This window comes from Parasteatoda tepidariorum, chromosome 9 (assembly GCF_982258835.1).
Source record: "Parasteatoda tepidariorum strain Cologne lab strain chromosome 9, Ptep-v5.0, whole genome shotgun sequence".
NCBI lineage: Eukaryota > Metazoa > Arthropoda > Arachnida > Araneae > Theridiidae > Parasteatoda > Parasteatoda tepidariorum.
The window spans coordinates 101,943,643-101,959,897 of record NC_141763.1 but is presented as its reverse complement, the minus strand read 5'-3'; the positions used below and the strand labels follow the sequence as shown (position 1 = coordinate 101,959,897).

Below are 16,255 nucleotides of genomic sequence, written 5' to 3'. Positions count from 1 at the left end.
TTACAAATGGCTCTGCAGTGGTTTTAAAGTTCAATTCATGTATTCAGATTATATAGTGACATACCCAGAGTTTGTATTTATTTTTTATTATTGTTTTTAGAGCTAATTTACCAAAAGAAACCATGGCATTCCCAGATTTTCCATTTCCACACTGTAATGGTCAATCTTTTGTTCATCATACAGAAGTATTGCAGTATTTAAAGGATTACTGCAAGCATTATGATCTTTATAAACATATTAAGGTAAAGTAGTCGATTTAAAAATGTATTTTTTCGCTATCAGTTTGATAGATTGTAAAAATTGGTTAAACGAACAGATTTTTTTTAAATATAATTTTTTTTTAAATATGCACTAAATATTCACTACTTATAAAATATACTTTTCTATTTAAATAAAATTAACTCTAAAATCTTTTTTTCTACCAGCGTCAGATATTTATAACGGAAAAAACTATCGACTTTGCATACGTTACATTTTTTGTACAATCGTACATTTCACAAATAGGAAAAAGGCATTTTGTTACAGAAATAGTGTCGTACGTTACTGACATGCATAAACACTAAATTGAGTTTCCAAAAATCTTTCACACAGCAATATAACTTCTCCATTGCTGCTATTTGATAATGATATCATCGATTAAACTGCCCTATTTAAACTTTATATTCTTATTTACAAACATCTAGATACTATTTTTTTAGTAAAAAAAAATTTCGTTATACATTGGCGCAATAATTTATGTTACTTCCTTTGCCCTATAAAATTTTTACAGTCATTAAATTGAATCTTTATTGTTGTTAAAGCTCGAAGTTTACATCTGTGTTATGTTATATCTGTGTGTGCTGTATATCAGACTACAAGTATCTTACAAACCAATGTAAAAAATGTATACAACCAAAATTTTAAGCAAACTAAATTTTAAGCAAAATTTTTAACTAAATTTTTAAGCAAACGACACATTTTACGTATTGGGAAGTTTAAGCAATACGTAATACGTTTTATGCAAACTTATTGCATTTGCAATAGGCATTGACAGCTCAGATACTGCGTTCACCTTATTGTAATTTTCTAAAAGATTTTTTTTACTTCGTATCATCATTAGGCTTAGTAATTTAATAGCTATTAATAAGACTGAAAGAGCTGTACACGCTTAACACTAGATTGCCTAAGGAAGTCATTTTGACTGCTTTTCAATTTCAATTAGAAAAACAATGATGTATATAATGACACATCTTCTTAGAATTTTGTGACTTTTTGTACAACATATAAATGCGTTTATTAATCATTGTAGTTGCCTCCCCCTCCTTCATTTCCGGTTAAAAATATATGTGTTATGCCTGTATTGCTCAAAAGCAGTCTTTTTGACTACTTGGGAAATTATTTTTTTTTCATTACTGTCTCATAATAACATACAAGTTCGTTATAAATTGTCGATTTGGGCATATACTTGATAAGTTGGGCCGGGATAGCCTGGTTGGTAGGGCACTGGGATCAGGTCCAGGGGGTCGTGGGCTCGATGCTCGTCGGCCGAAGACTCCTGGTGTAAATGGTGACTGATGCACGTTAAATCTGTCGTGTCTCAAAGTCCTCCGTTTTCCCATGAGAAATCATACCTCTGGGAGTGCTGATCCAGGAGTTTCCTTGTTTTTCAGGATTGGTTAAAAATTACAAGGCTACGGAGTTGAACATTAGTTGTCGTAAACCCAAAATTGGGTCGGCTGTTCAACGACGGTTATAAAATAAAATAACTAAAGTAGTACTTGTTATTAAAATTTGACGAAGGTGGTATTCCTGGAAGGTTACCATCTACTTGTGTTTTCAAGGGTGTGAAGGGACCAACAGGCTACGCAAAAAGGAACATTATGGCAGATAATCTTGTCAGTGCATTCTAGTTGATAATAGATAACTATATAATCGAACATACAAAAAACTACAGAAGAAGATGGCCGCCGAATTTTGTGGTACGATTGGACAACAACATAACCGGAAATACGTGCATTTATTGGATTTTATATGCTCGGGGAGCCTACGAGGCAAAAAATTTAAAACTGAGTTATTTATGGTTAGCAAAGTGGGGTCCCGAATTTTTTAGAAGAACTATGCCCAGAGATAAGTTTAAGCAAATCCTACGATTTATTCGTTTTGACAAAAGAACCGAAAGAAGTAGACACCTCCAAACAAATAAATTAGCCTTGGTTTCGGAAATATGGGACAAGTTCATTGAAAATAGTCAAGCTTGCTATCAACCAGGCCACATTGCAACTGTTGACGAGCAATTATTTCCGACAAAAGCCAGGTACAAGTTTATACAGTATATGCCTAATAAACCCAACAAATTTGGCATGAAATTCTGGCTTGCCTCAGATGTTAGTAGCAAGTACGTTTTGAATGGTTTTCCTTACTTGGGGAAAGATGAACAACGACCACCGTCAATGCTTCTCAGTGAACACGTTATTCTGAAACTTGTCGAGCCATAAGCAAGCTGTGGAAGGGAAGCTATCATGTCACTCGCGACGACATTATCCAAAAAACATCGACATTGGCCAAAAAAACAACACTAGTTGGAACTATTAGAGGAAATAAAAGAGAACTACCCAAAGCAGCCAAACAAACGAAGGATAACATGCCTCGTTTTTCCACTCTCTATATAAATCTCAAAATTGTGTCCTTATAATATATAAAAGCAAACCGAATAAAAGAGTAGATGTTCTAACTCTATTCAATTTTATAATAAAACAAAATTTGGAGTTGATATGGCGGATCAAAAGTCCAGAAAATATACAGTAAAATCTAGTTCTCGTAGATAGCCCCTCCAAATATTTTTCAATATTTTAGATTTGGCTGCTATAAATGCTTGGATCCTACAAAGAAGCGACAGGAATACAAATACTACGAAAACAGTTCTTGTTTCAATTAGCAGAAAAGCTTTCCACCAATTACAGAGCTGCAAGACAGAAAAATTCATCAGAACATGAAGACTCAGAAAGATCAACTGCAATATCATCAAATACAACATATTCTAATAACGAAAAATTTGTCAACTACGACTTTGCCACGATAACAAAACAAATAATATATGTAAAAAATGTCAAAAGTATGTTTGCGGAAAATGTATACATAAAAAGATTTCCACTTTCATTTGCTTAAAATGTAAAAATAATGAATAAATTATTTTTTTTCCAAGTGAAGTTATTTTTTTTATTGTTAATACTTATTAATAACTTGTTGTATGACTGTAAATAATATTAAAAATAAAATTAAAAAAAATTTCTTTACACATTATTCTTTCACAATGCAGTCTTTTTTACTGCTTTCGTGCAATATAGGTATATACTAAGTTTCAGTCTTTCTAATGTTAACTAGTTTTAGATTTACTCTCTTTCTAGTATAAAATCCCAAGCACAAATACGTCATCAAATAAAATCTAAATTTTTCTTATATAATTTTATTAAGAGCTCATATTTAAAAAAAAAAAAATTACGATTGTGACTTTTATGAACTTGCGAGAATAAAACTTTGTTTTCGTGGATTTCGACGAATAAACAATATATTAATCATACAATAACTATATATTAATTAGCATTAATGTGTTGTAAAATTGAAGGGTCATTCCACGTCAAATCATACAGGATTTTTCAAAAATGGCACCCACCGTCTCAGATTTTGATGAAAATTTGTACTATTATAGAATTTTTGATGCTGATTTCAAAAATATCAATTATATTTGAAGCGGTTAAGGGGTTTAAAAGTTATAAGCATTTATATTTTTGCCAAAATGGCACATTAGCCGCCATTTTGATTCACACATCGAAGGCTATTATTGACTATAACTCACCTTATATTTTTCATAGAATAATAATTTTTTGTATATTTTGTTCAGAATTAAGTAATCTGTCATTTAAACATTATTTTTTACAAATAATTATCTTACGTGTTAAGTAAATGTGTCTGTTATGCAGTTTTTGGATCAGCGGAGTTGAGTAACTTCAGGAGATTATATCTGGCAACTCGCCCCCTTCAATTTCAAAAATAGTTTAGACAAAGATAGTTGAAAGTGCATACTAACATCTGATATAAAAATTTTGATAGGCCGTTCACACACTTTTTTAAAAAAAATATTTTTCTTATGAATTATTATGCATTAAAAGTTCTGGTAGTTTGATGATTTATAGTCCTTAATTGTAAATGGAATACAATAAAATAGTATAAAAAGAATGTGAATGGTAGAAAAATATATAAAATAAAGTAATTATTTATTAAATAAATTTTTTCTTCCTTTTTTTGAACCCTCCCCCCCCCCTCAAAAAAGAAAAGAAAAAAAGAAGATAGGAAAAAATTTGAAAATTTCACCTTTCTTATAAATAAATTATATTCAGAATCATACAGCTATAGTAAATGAGAAGGATCAGAGTCTAAAAAAAATATAAATAAAAGTTTTTCTGAAAGAGTAGAGGGCAATATCAAATAATAAAGAGACTTTAAATTTTTTTTAAATTAACTTAAATTTGATCTTTATGGAAGGTGAAAATCACAATTTATGATGTTGAATAATATCAAAGAGAAAGTCATTGTCATTTAATTCAAACATTTTGTTTGATTCTAAAATGTAATTGAAGACCAAATTATGAATATTTATAGTTAATTTAATCCTTTTACTTGTCAGCATGATTGTTATGGTAATAATGATATACTCTGAAAAGATTTCATTTGGAACACTGATAAAGTTCAAAATATTTTTTTTCTTTATTTATTGTAATTATATTGAAATGAAATGATTTTATATCACCAACTGTCTGATAATTTGTATGCTCTTATTTCATCACTAACATCTGCAGGCTTTTTTTATTCTGTGAGACTTTTATTATAATATAAATTCAATTTTCTTTTATAAAAAAAACAACAACTTCTGAATAGAAAAAAAAAATACTGAAAACTATTGACACACTTTACCCCTACAAACCAAAAAAAAATTTGACTAATCAGAATGTATCTTCTGCCAGAACATTTCCATTTGTTCCAATCAGAATTGAGTGTATGTAAAATTTATTTTCTTTCAAATCAATAGAATTGTATTTCCATTCATTTAGAACAGAATAGAAATAAAATAGAACAGAAACTTTTAAGCATAAGTTTTCTAAAATTTTAAATGTATCAATTTGGTATTTAAATTAAAAAGAGTTTTATTATGGAAACCCAAGTATTGTGTAGTATTGGATTAACTTTGAAAGATTTTAAGTGTAGTTTAAACTCACAGAAGATTTTAGAACTTTCTTCTGAGAATATAGAACTTATTTCATTTAGAAGCAACTTAGATTCTAAGGAAAGTTCAACTATATGCCTCTAACATAAGGAGTATCAGTATGAAATATATCCAAAAAAAATGTTGTGACTTATTTAATTCTCATCCCAATAAAACCAAGTAAGTCTCCCTTCGTCTCATAAGTGTAGATCAGGCCAAAACATATAGAGCTAAATTGGGAATGTCAGCAATTCCTGGCTAGAAATTGTGTTCTTCTTGCAGAAAAAAAGGTGCAGAGCTACCATTGGATGCTGAAAAAGAAACAACTGAATTAAACCTCCACCCTAGCTGTTCGATAAAAGATACAGAATTTTCAGCAGTCGTAGTTGATAAAGAAGAAGAACGTGAAAGTTTGAATGAGAGCTTAACATCAGTAGGAGTTTCTCCATTGAAATTGCACTCAGTTTCTGTTCACCGGAAAGTTTCAGCTGGTAAGCAGAAATTAAGTCAAGCTAAAGTTGCTCTGAGAAAAAAAGTTGCTACTACTCTATGAGTAGAAGAGAAAATCCTCGACAGTAGCTATTCTGATGATGGAGATGAGATATTTAAAAAGAAGGCTGCAGAATTTGATAGATTGATGGAATTGATAAAAGAGAAAATTTCCCTTGTTTCACATAGTGAAAAAATTCAAATGTTGACTCTTGTTCCATTGTCATGGCCAAGAAAGAGAGTTGCAGAATTTTTTAACGTCACAGAATATCAAGTACAACAATCCAGAAAACTTTTGAAAGAGAAAGGACTACTATCGGTTCCAAACATAAGAACAGGAAAGAAGCCGCCTCAGGGGACTATACAGGCAGTGCAAGACTTCTATGAAGATGATGAACATTTTCGCCTTATGCCAGGACAAAAAGATAAAATAAGCATGAAAAGGAGTATACATGTTCAAAAAAGGCTTATGTTATGTAATTTACGAGAACTATTGTACATTGGTGTCAAACTCACAATGAAAAAATTGGATTTTCGAAGTTTGCAGAACTACGTCTAAAACATTGTGTCCTAGCTGGTAGTTCCGGAACTCACTCTGTATGTGTGTGCACAATACATCAAAATGTGCAACTACTTATTGCAGCTGCTGAAATTGAAAAACACTACCAAGAGCTTGTGCAAAAACTTGTATGTAGTATAGATAACATAAAATGTATGCTACGCTTATGTCATAGATGTCCCAATATTACTGTTCTTAAAGATTATCTTCCGTCTAAATTTCCAGATTTTGACCCGGAAGATCCAATAACATACAAACAGTGGGTTTCAACAGATAGAATAGATTTGGCAATACATACTGCACAATACAACAGACACATTTACTTAACACGTAAGATAATTATTTGCAAAAAAATATGTTTTAATGACAGATTATTTAATTCTGAACAAAATAAAAAAAAATTATTATTCTATGACATAGATAAGGTGAGTTATAGTCAATAATAGCCTTTGATGTGTGAATCAAAATCGCGGCAAATGTGCCATTTTGGCAAAAATGTAAATGCTTATAACTTTTGAAAGAGAACCGATTCAAATATAATTGATATTTTTGAAATCAGCACAAACAATTCTATAAGTGTACAAATTTTCATCAAAATCTGAGACGGTGGGTGCCATGGCTGGATGAACTGACATGGAATGACCCTGAATGACATTAACATAATGTTTATTACCAAACTTTAGATTTTACAAATTCTAGTCATTTTTAAAATAAATCCTATAAATATATGAAGTTGAAGTTAACATAATTCTATTTTAAAAAAAAAAAATAGTTTCATAAAATGGTTGAAAATGTAAAACCGCTGAAGCACTCAGACGGGCGAGTGGAATGGACAGTCAGTTATTCAGATGCTGTCACCAAAGAAATGGAGACAAAAGTATATGATGCAGTTATGGTCTGCAATGGGTAAGTTAATCACTTATTGTTATTATACTTAACAGATTAATCACATTACTTACCAGGTGTTCCAAAAATGTCTGATGTATTATGAAAATCAATAAAAAAGAAAGAACGGAACTTGTTAAAAATGTATGGTTTGCGGTATTATGCAGAGAAAATTAAGGGATTCCTTACCACAAAATGGTACACCTAGTTATAATTCCCGTCACTAGATGGCGTTGCAGAACAGAAAAAACTGTATAAAAATGGTGCAATTAAATACGATTCAGGTGCTGTTTTGGTTTTTATTCCACTTATTTTTTTAAAAAAATTTCGTTATCAATTCGTTAATTCTGCCATGTAGCGTCACCTGATGACGGGTAAATAAAAAATATTTACATTTTAGTGGGATGATAAACCAAATGTCCTAAACATAATGCCGCAAACCATACATTTTTATCGCGATCCGTTCTTTCTTTATTCATTTTCAAAATCCATTTATCATTTTTTAAAAAAAAAAAACCGGTATTTACATCCGCTTCATGGGGTTATTTTTTCTTCTGATAAATGCGAGTTTCATGTGACCTTTAATGTCCACTGAGATATGTTGACTTTCGTGGGTCACGTTAGGCTTAGCTACGTAATCATTCATTCGGTTATGGAAGATCATCAATTCATCATCCTAATTAATATTCATTAGTTTTCATTTTTTATTGTGTAGTTAAAACCTATATCCAATCAATCAATCCTGAATTATGCATGCGTATCAAGGTTATATATTATTCTCACTCTACACACTTTTCTCCTCTCCGGCAAATTTTGCCTTTCTCCCAACGTTTCAGGAAGCAGTTGATAAAAAACTGTCGAGGGGGGTAAGATTTTCCAAGATTGAGAGGGAAAGTGTGGAGAGTTGGCAAATCACAATTTTTCTGAATGACGTCGACATCTTGTTTGTTCAGCAAATATTTTTTGTTTCGGAGGTTGTGGCAATACACACACCATACTTTTCGAGCAAATGTCTTGCAGAATTTTTGTTTTCAAACTGAAAAATTTGATAAAGGATCAAAGATGTCAAAAACTTTGAGAATGTCAAAAATAAAAAGCATTTCAAAATAAAATTTCAAAAATTGTTTCTGAAATTCTGATGATCGATTGAAGTACACTGCATCAAGTAGAAGTTATATTGAAACATATAATAGATTATTGAAAATCCACATTTGCTTCAAAATTAAGAAGATGGTTATAAAAATAGACCCTGTTTGGCGCATTCGAAAAAAGGCACCCAGTTACAAGACTCGTCTGATGTGAATGAGGGAAACAAAAGAAATTTGTAACAGAAATCGTAACGATGCCAATGAAAAATACATAAATTCGATTTCGATAATACCAGAATTCTTTCAACCCCTTGGAATAAAACAAATCTTGATTTCCAGGAATCTTGTTAGATTTGCCTCTCTAAACATGTCTACTTTTATTATTATTTTCTTAATTTTGAAGCAAGTGAAGTTTTTAAATCATTGTGGTGATAGGTTCGCCGCTCATCGTAAAATCAAGTTTATTTCATATTGTTATCTGTTTGTCTTTAATCAATTGTGTTTTTACTTATTTTTGAAGTGAACTGAAATAAGAGTTCTGACGTCATATTCTTAGAATTGTATAAATACCAGCTCGCACATGACAGCCTGTCAGTATTTCTCTCATCACCTGCTGTGATGATGCTTCTTGTAAATCAAACCAACTTGTATATAAATGTAAATATGTTTAATAAAATATTAGTATCTCAAAGGAGCTATCTTCGCTTACTTCATCATTAAGCCTTTCTCGCTTCAGTTTCTTGGAATTATTCATTTAATACCATGAAACATATTAAATAAGTATGAAATTCGCGAAATATTTTTCAGGAGTTACTAATACCAATGCTGGAAATTAATAGCCATATCTTAAAGTAGGATAAATTTAAACCTTTATCGTTGCTTAAAGAAGAAACTGTTTTTGAAAACCAAAACTTTAGACTTGTTTCGATATATTTTAGACTCGTAGTTTTTTTCTTCCAGACATTATTCTGTTCCATATATCCCAGAGATTCCTGGACTCAGGGAATTCAAAGGAGTTCTGACACACAGCCATGACTATCGAAATCCATCTGACTTCAAAGACATGAAAGTAGTGCTACTCGGAGCGGGAGCGTCTGGTATAGACATTTCTATTGAAACTTCAAGTTACGCAAAAGAGGTATAGCTCTCGCATATGCAATATATATACCAAACATGGAAAAAATTACAGAATAATGAAAAGATAAAAAAAAAATTAACATTATAAAAAAATACAAATAAAAATCTGGGGGGAAATAGATATCATCTCTTAATCAGCTCACACGATTATATCCGCAAAAAAGAGTGCTTTCTAATATTGTATTAATATAGCCAAAGCAAAATATATCAATACAATAGTGTGATGAAATACAGAAGATAAAATGTAAAGAAACAATAAAAACAAGACACAAAATGAAATCTATAAGGCAAGTAAAGAATTTATATGTATCATCTAAAATGATAAAGTACAATTAAAGGGAGCTTAAAACTAAACCTAAAAAGAATATATATTTAGGCCCCCGTGTCTTCGAGGGTCTATTGAGCGTTATGCATAAAGAAATAAATATCATTCATACATAAACTAAATTTATTAACTAAAACAAGAACACAACCATCTGATCTGACGGCCGAGAATGAAAAGTAAAGCTGAAAAAATGAAAAACCAAATTACAACTGCAGTTGTCAACCGAACGTTGCCAACGGTGTTAAATAAACTTAAAGCTTTAAATAAAGTTAGGTGAGGCTAGATCTATAGCTCACCATATATATATAGTGGAACCGCTAAGAAAGATTTTCAAGGGAGTGGAAAAAAATAACTTAATTAAACGGGATAACTTCTTAAACGGTGAAGTTTATAAAACACAAATTAAAAACTGAAAATTTTTTAAATTGTATAACCTATATTGCAGAATCAGCATAATGAAATAAATATTTAATTTTACTATTCATTTAGAAAAAAATTGCTAATAAATAAAATCAAAGTTATCTACCTTATTTTTTATTTTGTACAATGTTATTAATATTTTTATTATCAATGACGAGATTTTTGCGAGAAAATATCGTGTTAAGTAGTTTTTGTTTTTTCTCCCCGACCTTTAAATGAAAATTGTCCAACTGTTGTAAATATTGTAACATTTCTGGGGGCACATTTTCAACGCTGTAAATGAAAGTATCCAAACCTTTTCTGGTATCAGAAAAACTAAAAGCAATATCTTCCTCAGTTTCATTTGTCACGTCACAAATATCCTCAAATGTAAGCACATCACAAGGTAAAATTTCGTCGTCAACCGATACATATTCTTCAAACGATGCAGCGAAATTATTTTGGAGCGACTTCCAATCATTTGTTTCTTCGTCTGACATTCAGCTTCAAAGTCATACTCTTCAGTTGTATGTCCGTCAGAGAATCCAGCTTTTTGAAAACAATCACACATGGTGTTATTAATTCCAATGCTGATACAATAAACTCAATCGCTTCTAAAACATAGCTCTCCTGTATTTTCAAGTCCTTCCAGCACAAGTCGCATTTTATAATGCTGCTTAAATACCTTGATAACTCCATCGGTTGTAAAACAGAAATAGAGTTTGGTGGTAAAAACTGATGTTAGTGTACTTATTTTCTTTGGAATGAGCAGCGCAGTTGTCTACGAAGATTTATGATGTTTCGTTTTTCATTCCGAATCTTACTAACTTTTTCAAAAAAAGCTTCAAAAATTTCAATTGTCATCCAGTATTTTTGATTACTGTCATAATCACAAGGCAGTAAATTATCATTTCGAAAGCATCGAGGTCTTTTCGATTTACCAATAACTAAAATCGGTAATTTTTCTATACCATTCAGACTGGCCCCAACTTAAATTGTCAAAGGTTCTTTACTATTTTTTCCTTCATGACAGCGTTCACCTTTAAAGGCATAAGTTTTATCGGGTAAAAGATTGAAAAACAGTCCTCATTCATCCATGTTAAAAATGTCTTTTGGTTGATAACCTGAAATAAGTTCTTGTAAATCAACGCTGTTTACAATCTCCTTTAATTGTTTTATAAACTAATTCAGCTCGTTTTTTCGTCAATCCATCCATTGGAAGGCGTGAAATCAATGTTCAATTTCTCAGCCATCTCTAATGCTTTTCCTCTAAGAAGAGTCCCGTTGACAGGAATGTTTGCGGATCTTGCTTGTTTAAACCATTTCATAAGTTTTTCTTCAATATCTTCGTATTTTCCTCTTTACGCTTTTTTTGTTTTCTGGAATGAAAAACAGGAACAAAAAGAGTTTAAAATAATGTCTTTCTTAGCAATAATGCCATTTAACGTTGTAAGGGGAAGGTTTAAACTTTTCGCTATTTGAACCCTTGTTAATTGAGAATAGCTGTCAACAGCTTTTAAAATTCTTACTTTATCTTCAATAGATAGTGCTTTCCGTTTAATGCCTTTACAGCACATTTTAAACAAATATCATGTTTTTTTCTATGATATATAAGATAAAAATTTACCTTCAACTAAAAAAATTTCCACGAAATGCTGCTAAATGTTTAGATGTATCTTTCGCATCAGTCTTTGAATGGGTGGGGACAGCAGTTGAGTCATCAGGCTTCTGGATTTTCATTTAAGGTGGACACAATGTCTAAGCTATTCCCCACATTCTTATCAGTTTAGTTTTTTATCTAAGGGTTCACATTCCTTTGCTCACACCTGTTCCTGATATTTCACCTTTTTTGTAATGGATGAGCGAGTAAGGTCAGTGGTCTTTGTTAATTTTGCATAGTTCACATACCTGTTTTTTGTGACAGTTAAAACTAGATAAGACATTTTAAATATAAAGTTTAACAATAATGAAAATTGGAAGGGAGTGAAAACTTCTTAAACAGGAAAAAAAACTTCATATAAAGGTAAATTTAACATTATGGAATTTGTTTTTTGAAAATAACTTCTAAAATAACAGACACTAAGATAACTCTAACAGAAAAACTTTTTAAAGGGGTTCCACTGTATGTATATATATATATATATATATATATATATATATATATATATATATATATATATATATATATATATATATATATATATATATATATATAGCACAATAAAGACGAAAAGGATGAAAAGAAAAGATAAGAAATTAATAGGTCTTATTAACTGCGCGTAAGCTGCAAGTATACAGAACTCATGAAATAAATTAAAATATTCAGAAAATGTCGAAAATAATAAAGTTTAATGACAAGAGAAGGAAAAAAATTATGAAAAATGCAGAAAACAAAAGATATAATCTCTTCATCAGCTCACACGATTATATCTGCAAAAAGGAGTGCTTTCTAATATTGTCAAAGCAAAATATAATAGTGGGAAGAGCACTCAAAAAAATTGAAACGAAAATTTCGTTTATATTTTTCTGGGTGCTCCGAGAAAAGAGAACGGACTTAAAAAATAACTTCCGAAAATGATTTTAAAATATTTTGGTACACTGCCAGATTACACAATACGAAATTAAAGCATTAACAGAGAGTAGGGGGATATATTTTTTAGGCGCGTTCATACTGAAGTAAAGATTTGCATTTGATTTGTCTGTTACCTGGGAATAGCCCGAAAACTGGATTTGCACAACGTATTCTCCTTAAAAATATTCTACTACCCTTTGTTTACGAGAAAATTTTTATTCATTTTTGCAAGATATTCGTAAGTATGTTCCTATTTACGTGTATTTTTCTTGAATTTCTTGTGACTTTTACTTGAGAAAACTTTATAATGAAACTTTATAAATAAAATTAATTTTTCTTTGAAATTTTAATCTTGTATTCTTAATTGCTTCATACAGGGTGATAATTATTGAACTATATGAAATAAAACATAAATTAATTGAAAGCTACTGAGTGTACAAACTTCATTCAACTAGCAAACGTCACTACAAATATTCGGATTTAGATTATGACATATTCGATGGCCTGCCATCATTGGCTAGGATGTGGCGCAAACGAATTACAAACCCGCTGAGGTGTCGAAACATCGAAAACCTCCTGAAGGGCAACTTTCAGGTCAGCAATGGTTTTTGGGGTTATTTCTATAAACAATGTCTTTAAAATATAGCCTCACGAAAATGAGTCACATGTGATCAGATCCGGAGAATATGGTAGCCTAGTAAGTAACTCAGAGTGCTGTCTTTAAAGTGCTCTTCCTCCAGGTCCGATGGGGTTGAGCTCCGTCTTGCATGAACCACATCTTGTCGTAATCAGGGGCACGTTGATTAATGAGGATGAAATCATTTTCCAAAACCTGCAGGTACCTTTCAGTGGTCGCCGTGCCTTCTCTACGAATATCACACCGATGATTCCGTGACTGGACACTGCACATCACTCAGTTAAGTTACACGTTGAATGTCAGACCTCTCAATCGCGAAATGCGGATTCTTAGTCCTCCAACTGCGCCAATTTGTCTTATTGACAAGCCATCCAAATAAAAGAAGGCTTCGTTGCTAAACCAAACCATATTCACATCAAATTACTGTTAATCAATTCTCTCAAGAATAGTGTTGGTGAAACACAACCACAGTTCCACAGCCATCGAGTTTAATGGCTGTTAGATTTCAATTTTATATTGGAAGAGATGCAGGTCTTCAACAACAATTTGTCATAGCGACTCCCGGTTAATTGTCACCTATTGCGATGATGGATTTCTTTGGGCTGCTTTGAAACATAACATGTGTTTTCAGGCGTATTCACACTTGTTTGTCGACCGACGTCATCACAAACATTACCAGTTCTCTCAAACCAGCGAATTAAATTCTTGTTTTTTTAACACACTTAGACTGGTGTGCTATGTTGAAACTTATTCTTCATTTGAAAGCTAAAAGCTTGATTACACAGTACTATAGTTTTTCAAAAACAAAAATACATTCTATCTAACACTTTATTAAAATTGCAGAAAAATTTGCACGATATTATCTTTTTGATTATCAATATTACAGTTAAACGGTAAACCGATTATATAAGAGTGTAAAATACTGTTTATTACATTATGTAAATATACCATTTTCGTTACATAGTTCAATCATAGATTGTAAAATGTTCATATTCTTACTATTTTTAAGGTTATTCTGAGCCACAATGATTCATTTAAGACGAGTCCCCTTCCTGAAAATCTGAAACAAGAAAAAGGAATTGAATCTGTTGATGAGACATCCGTCACTTTCGTTGGTGGAAAAAGATACAAATGTGATGCTATCATCTTATGCACTGGTTACTTATATCAATATCCATTCCTCGATCCTTCGTGCAATGTTCACATCGATGATCAAAGAGTTACTCCTCTCTACCTCCATACATTTCACATCGATTTTCCCTCTCTATCGATACTGGCCGTGACAAAAATGATTCTGCCTTTTCCAATCTATGACAATCAGGTAAAAGTTATTCTAAAAGTTCTGAAAGGGGAAATCAAACTTCCCAATCGAGAAATAATGAGGGCTGAGGAACAGGAGGACTACAGAAAAAGATTGGAAAGCGGGTTTAAACCAAGGCATGCCCATATTCTACCTGGACAATGGCAGTGGGACTTTGATGACGTCATTTGTAAGGTTGGCCAAATAGAACCTATATCGAATGTTGTACGAAACTTGTTTAATTATGTTGTTCAAGATTTAAAACATAAAGATTTGGTAAACTATAAAAATACGAACTTTCAAGTGCTGGATGACAAAACATTCGTTCAACTAAAATGAAATTTTTCGAAATAGACTTTTGTATAAATACACAAAGCTCAGAATATAAATTGTATTTTTATTTTAGTTCCATCTCTTATTTATTTATAGTTTTTTTAAGAATGGATCTCTTCGATTATGGCTACCATCTCGAGATTTTAAGTAAATTAGAATTAACTGGAATCAATAGTGTGATTGATTTGGGTGTTGCTCTAAACCTTTTATAACTTGACGAAAAAAACTTGCAACGGAAAATTTTCATGCTATATATGGACCAGGCAATAAATCCACTCTAAACGGTGGTTCACTGTATCCAAGATCTATGAAAAAATATTTTTCACCCTATTGCAGTGCTGTTTTTAGAAATAGTAATTGCAATTGAACATAATTTGCTTTATAAGAAGTTAAATAACTAAAATAGTCCCTTCACAACATTGTTTCCTTATAGCGAATTTGTTTCGAAAATCTTAGCAAAATTTTTTATCGTAATGTTGAATAACACTTAAAATATTTTCCATATAACGAAGTGATTGTCTCCTCATAATCTATTCTTTTTAGACATTTATCTTAGCAATTTTCGTCATTCTTGGAATTGTTTAGATGTTTATCTTTTTTATTTTCGTCATTTTTTAAGAAAGTTGCAGTTAAAAATTTCAGTGCAACAGATTCGCTTTTCCATATGCTTGTTATCAGAACAACTCGGATTATTCATTCGCTATCAGCGAAATGACTTATTTTAAACTCACTTCTTTATGAAGTGTTTCTTCATTTTTAATTATAATTCATAACACTTTGGAACTTATATCACACCGGCCAAACATTTTGTAACATTTATTTAAATATCAGCAAAAATAAAATTTGAGCCCACTATTAAACAAACTACCTATTTCTTAAGCTTAAGTGTTTGAAATAATATTACTTAAATAATAGTTCGAATGAGACCACTAAAAACGTACACTACAGCCGAGTATTCACTATATCCGGAGTTTATTATAGCGAGGTTAATGTTGGACTGCATTATGTTAAGTGTAAAATTTCACTGATACTGTGATGCCACAATTGGCATACACATATTTATTTTCTATCTTTTAAAATATCTTTCATTACTTAAGCTTATTTGTATTAATAGAAGGATTATATTTAAAATAAATCAAAAACTTAATCTTTTAAAATGAACATAAAATATTTATTTCTTCTCTTCCAGATCAATGTAACGGATACTTTTTTTTATTTCATTACTAATGCAGACTTATATATTCACTGTCGCCTTTAATCGAAAACAAAAATCTATTTATAACTTTTTATTCTAA

The 16,255-nt window shown here is 31.1% G+C and overlaps 1 protein-coding gene across 1 annotated transcript in view; it reads left to right on the top strand.

Annotated features, from left to right (window-relative positions):
• The window catches only part of LOC107447165 (uncharacterized), a 41,635-nt gene extending 26,603 nt beyond the window's left edge, over positions 1-15,032 (top strand). Inside the window, exons 3-6 of the mRNA XM_087152517.1 lie at positions 101-242; positions 7,057-7,190; positions 9,218-9,395; positions 14,337-15,032. Coding sequence (XP_087008643.1) covers positions 101-242; positions 7,057-7,190; positions 9,218-9,395; positions 14,337-14,966 — 1,084 coding nt within the window. The 3' untranslated portion in view covers positions 14,967-15,032. The remainder of the gene's footprint in view (positions 1-100; positions 243-7,056; positions 7,191-9,217; positions 9,396-14,336) is intronic.
• Positions 15,033-16,255: the final 1,223 nt, after the last annotated feature.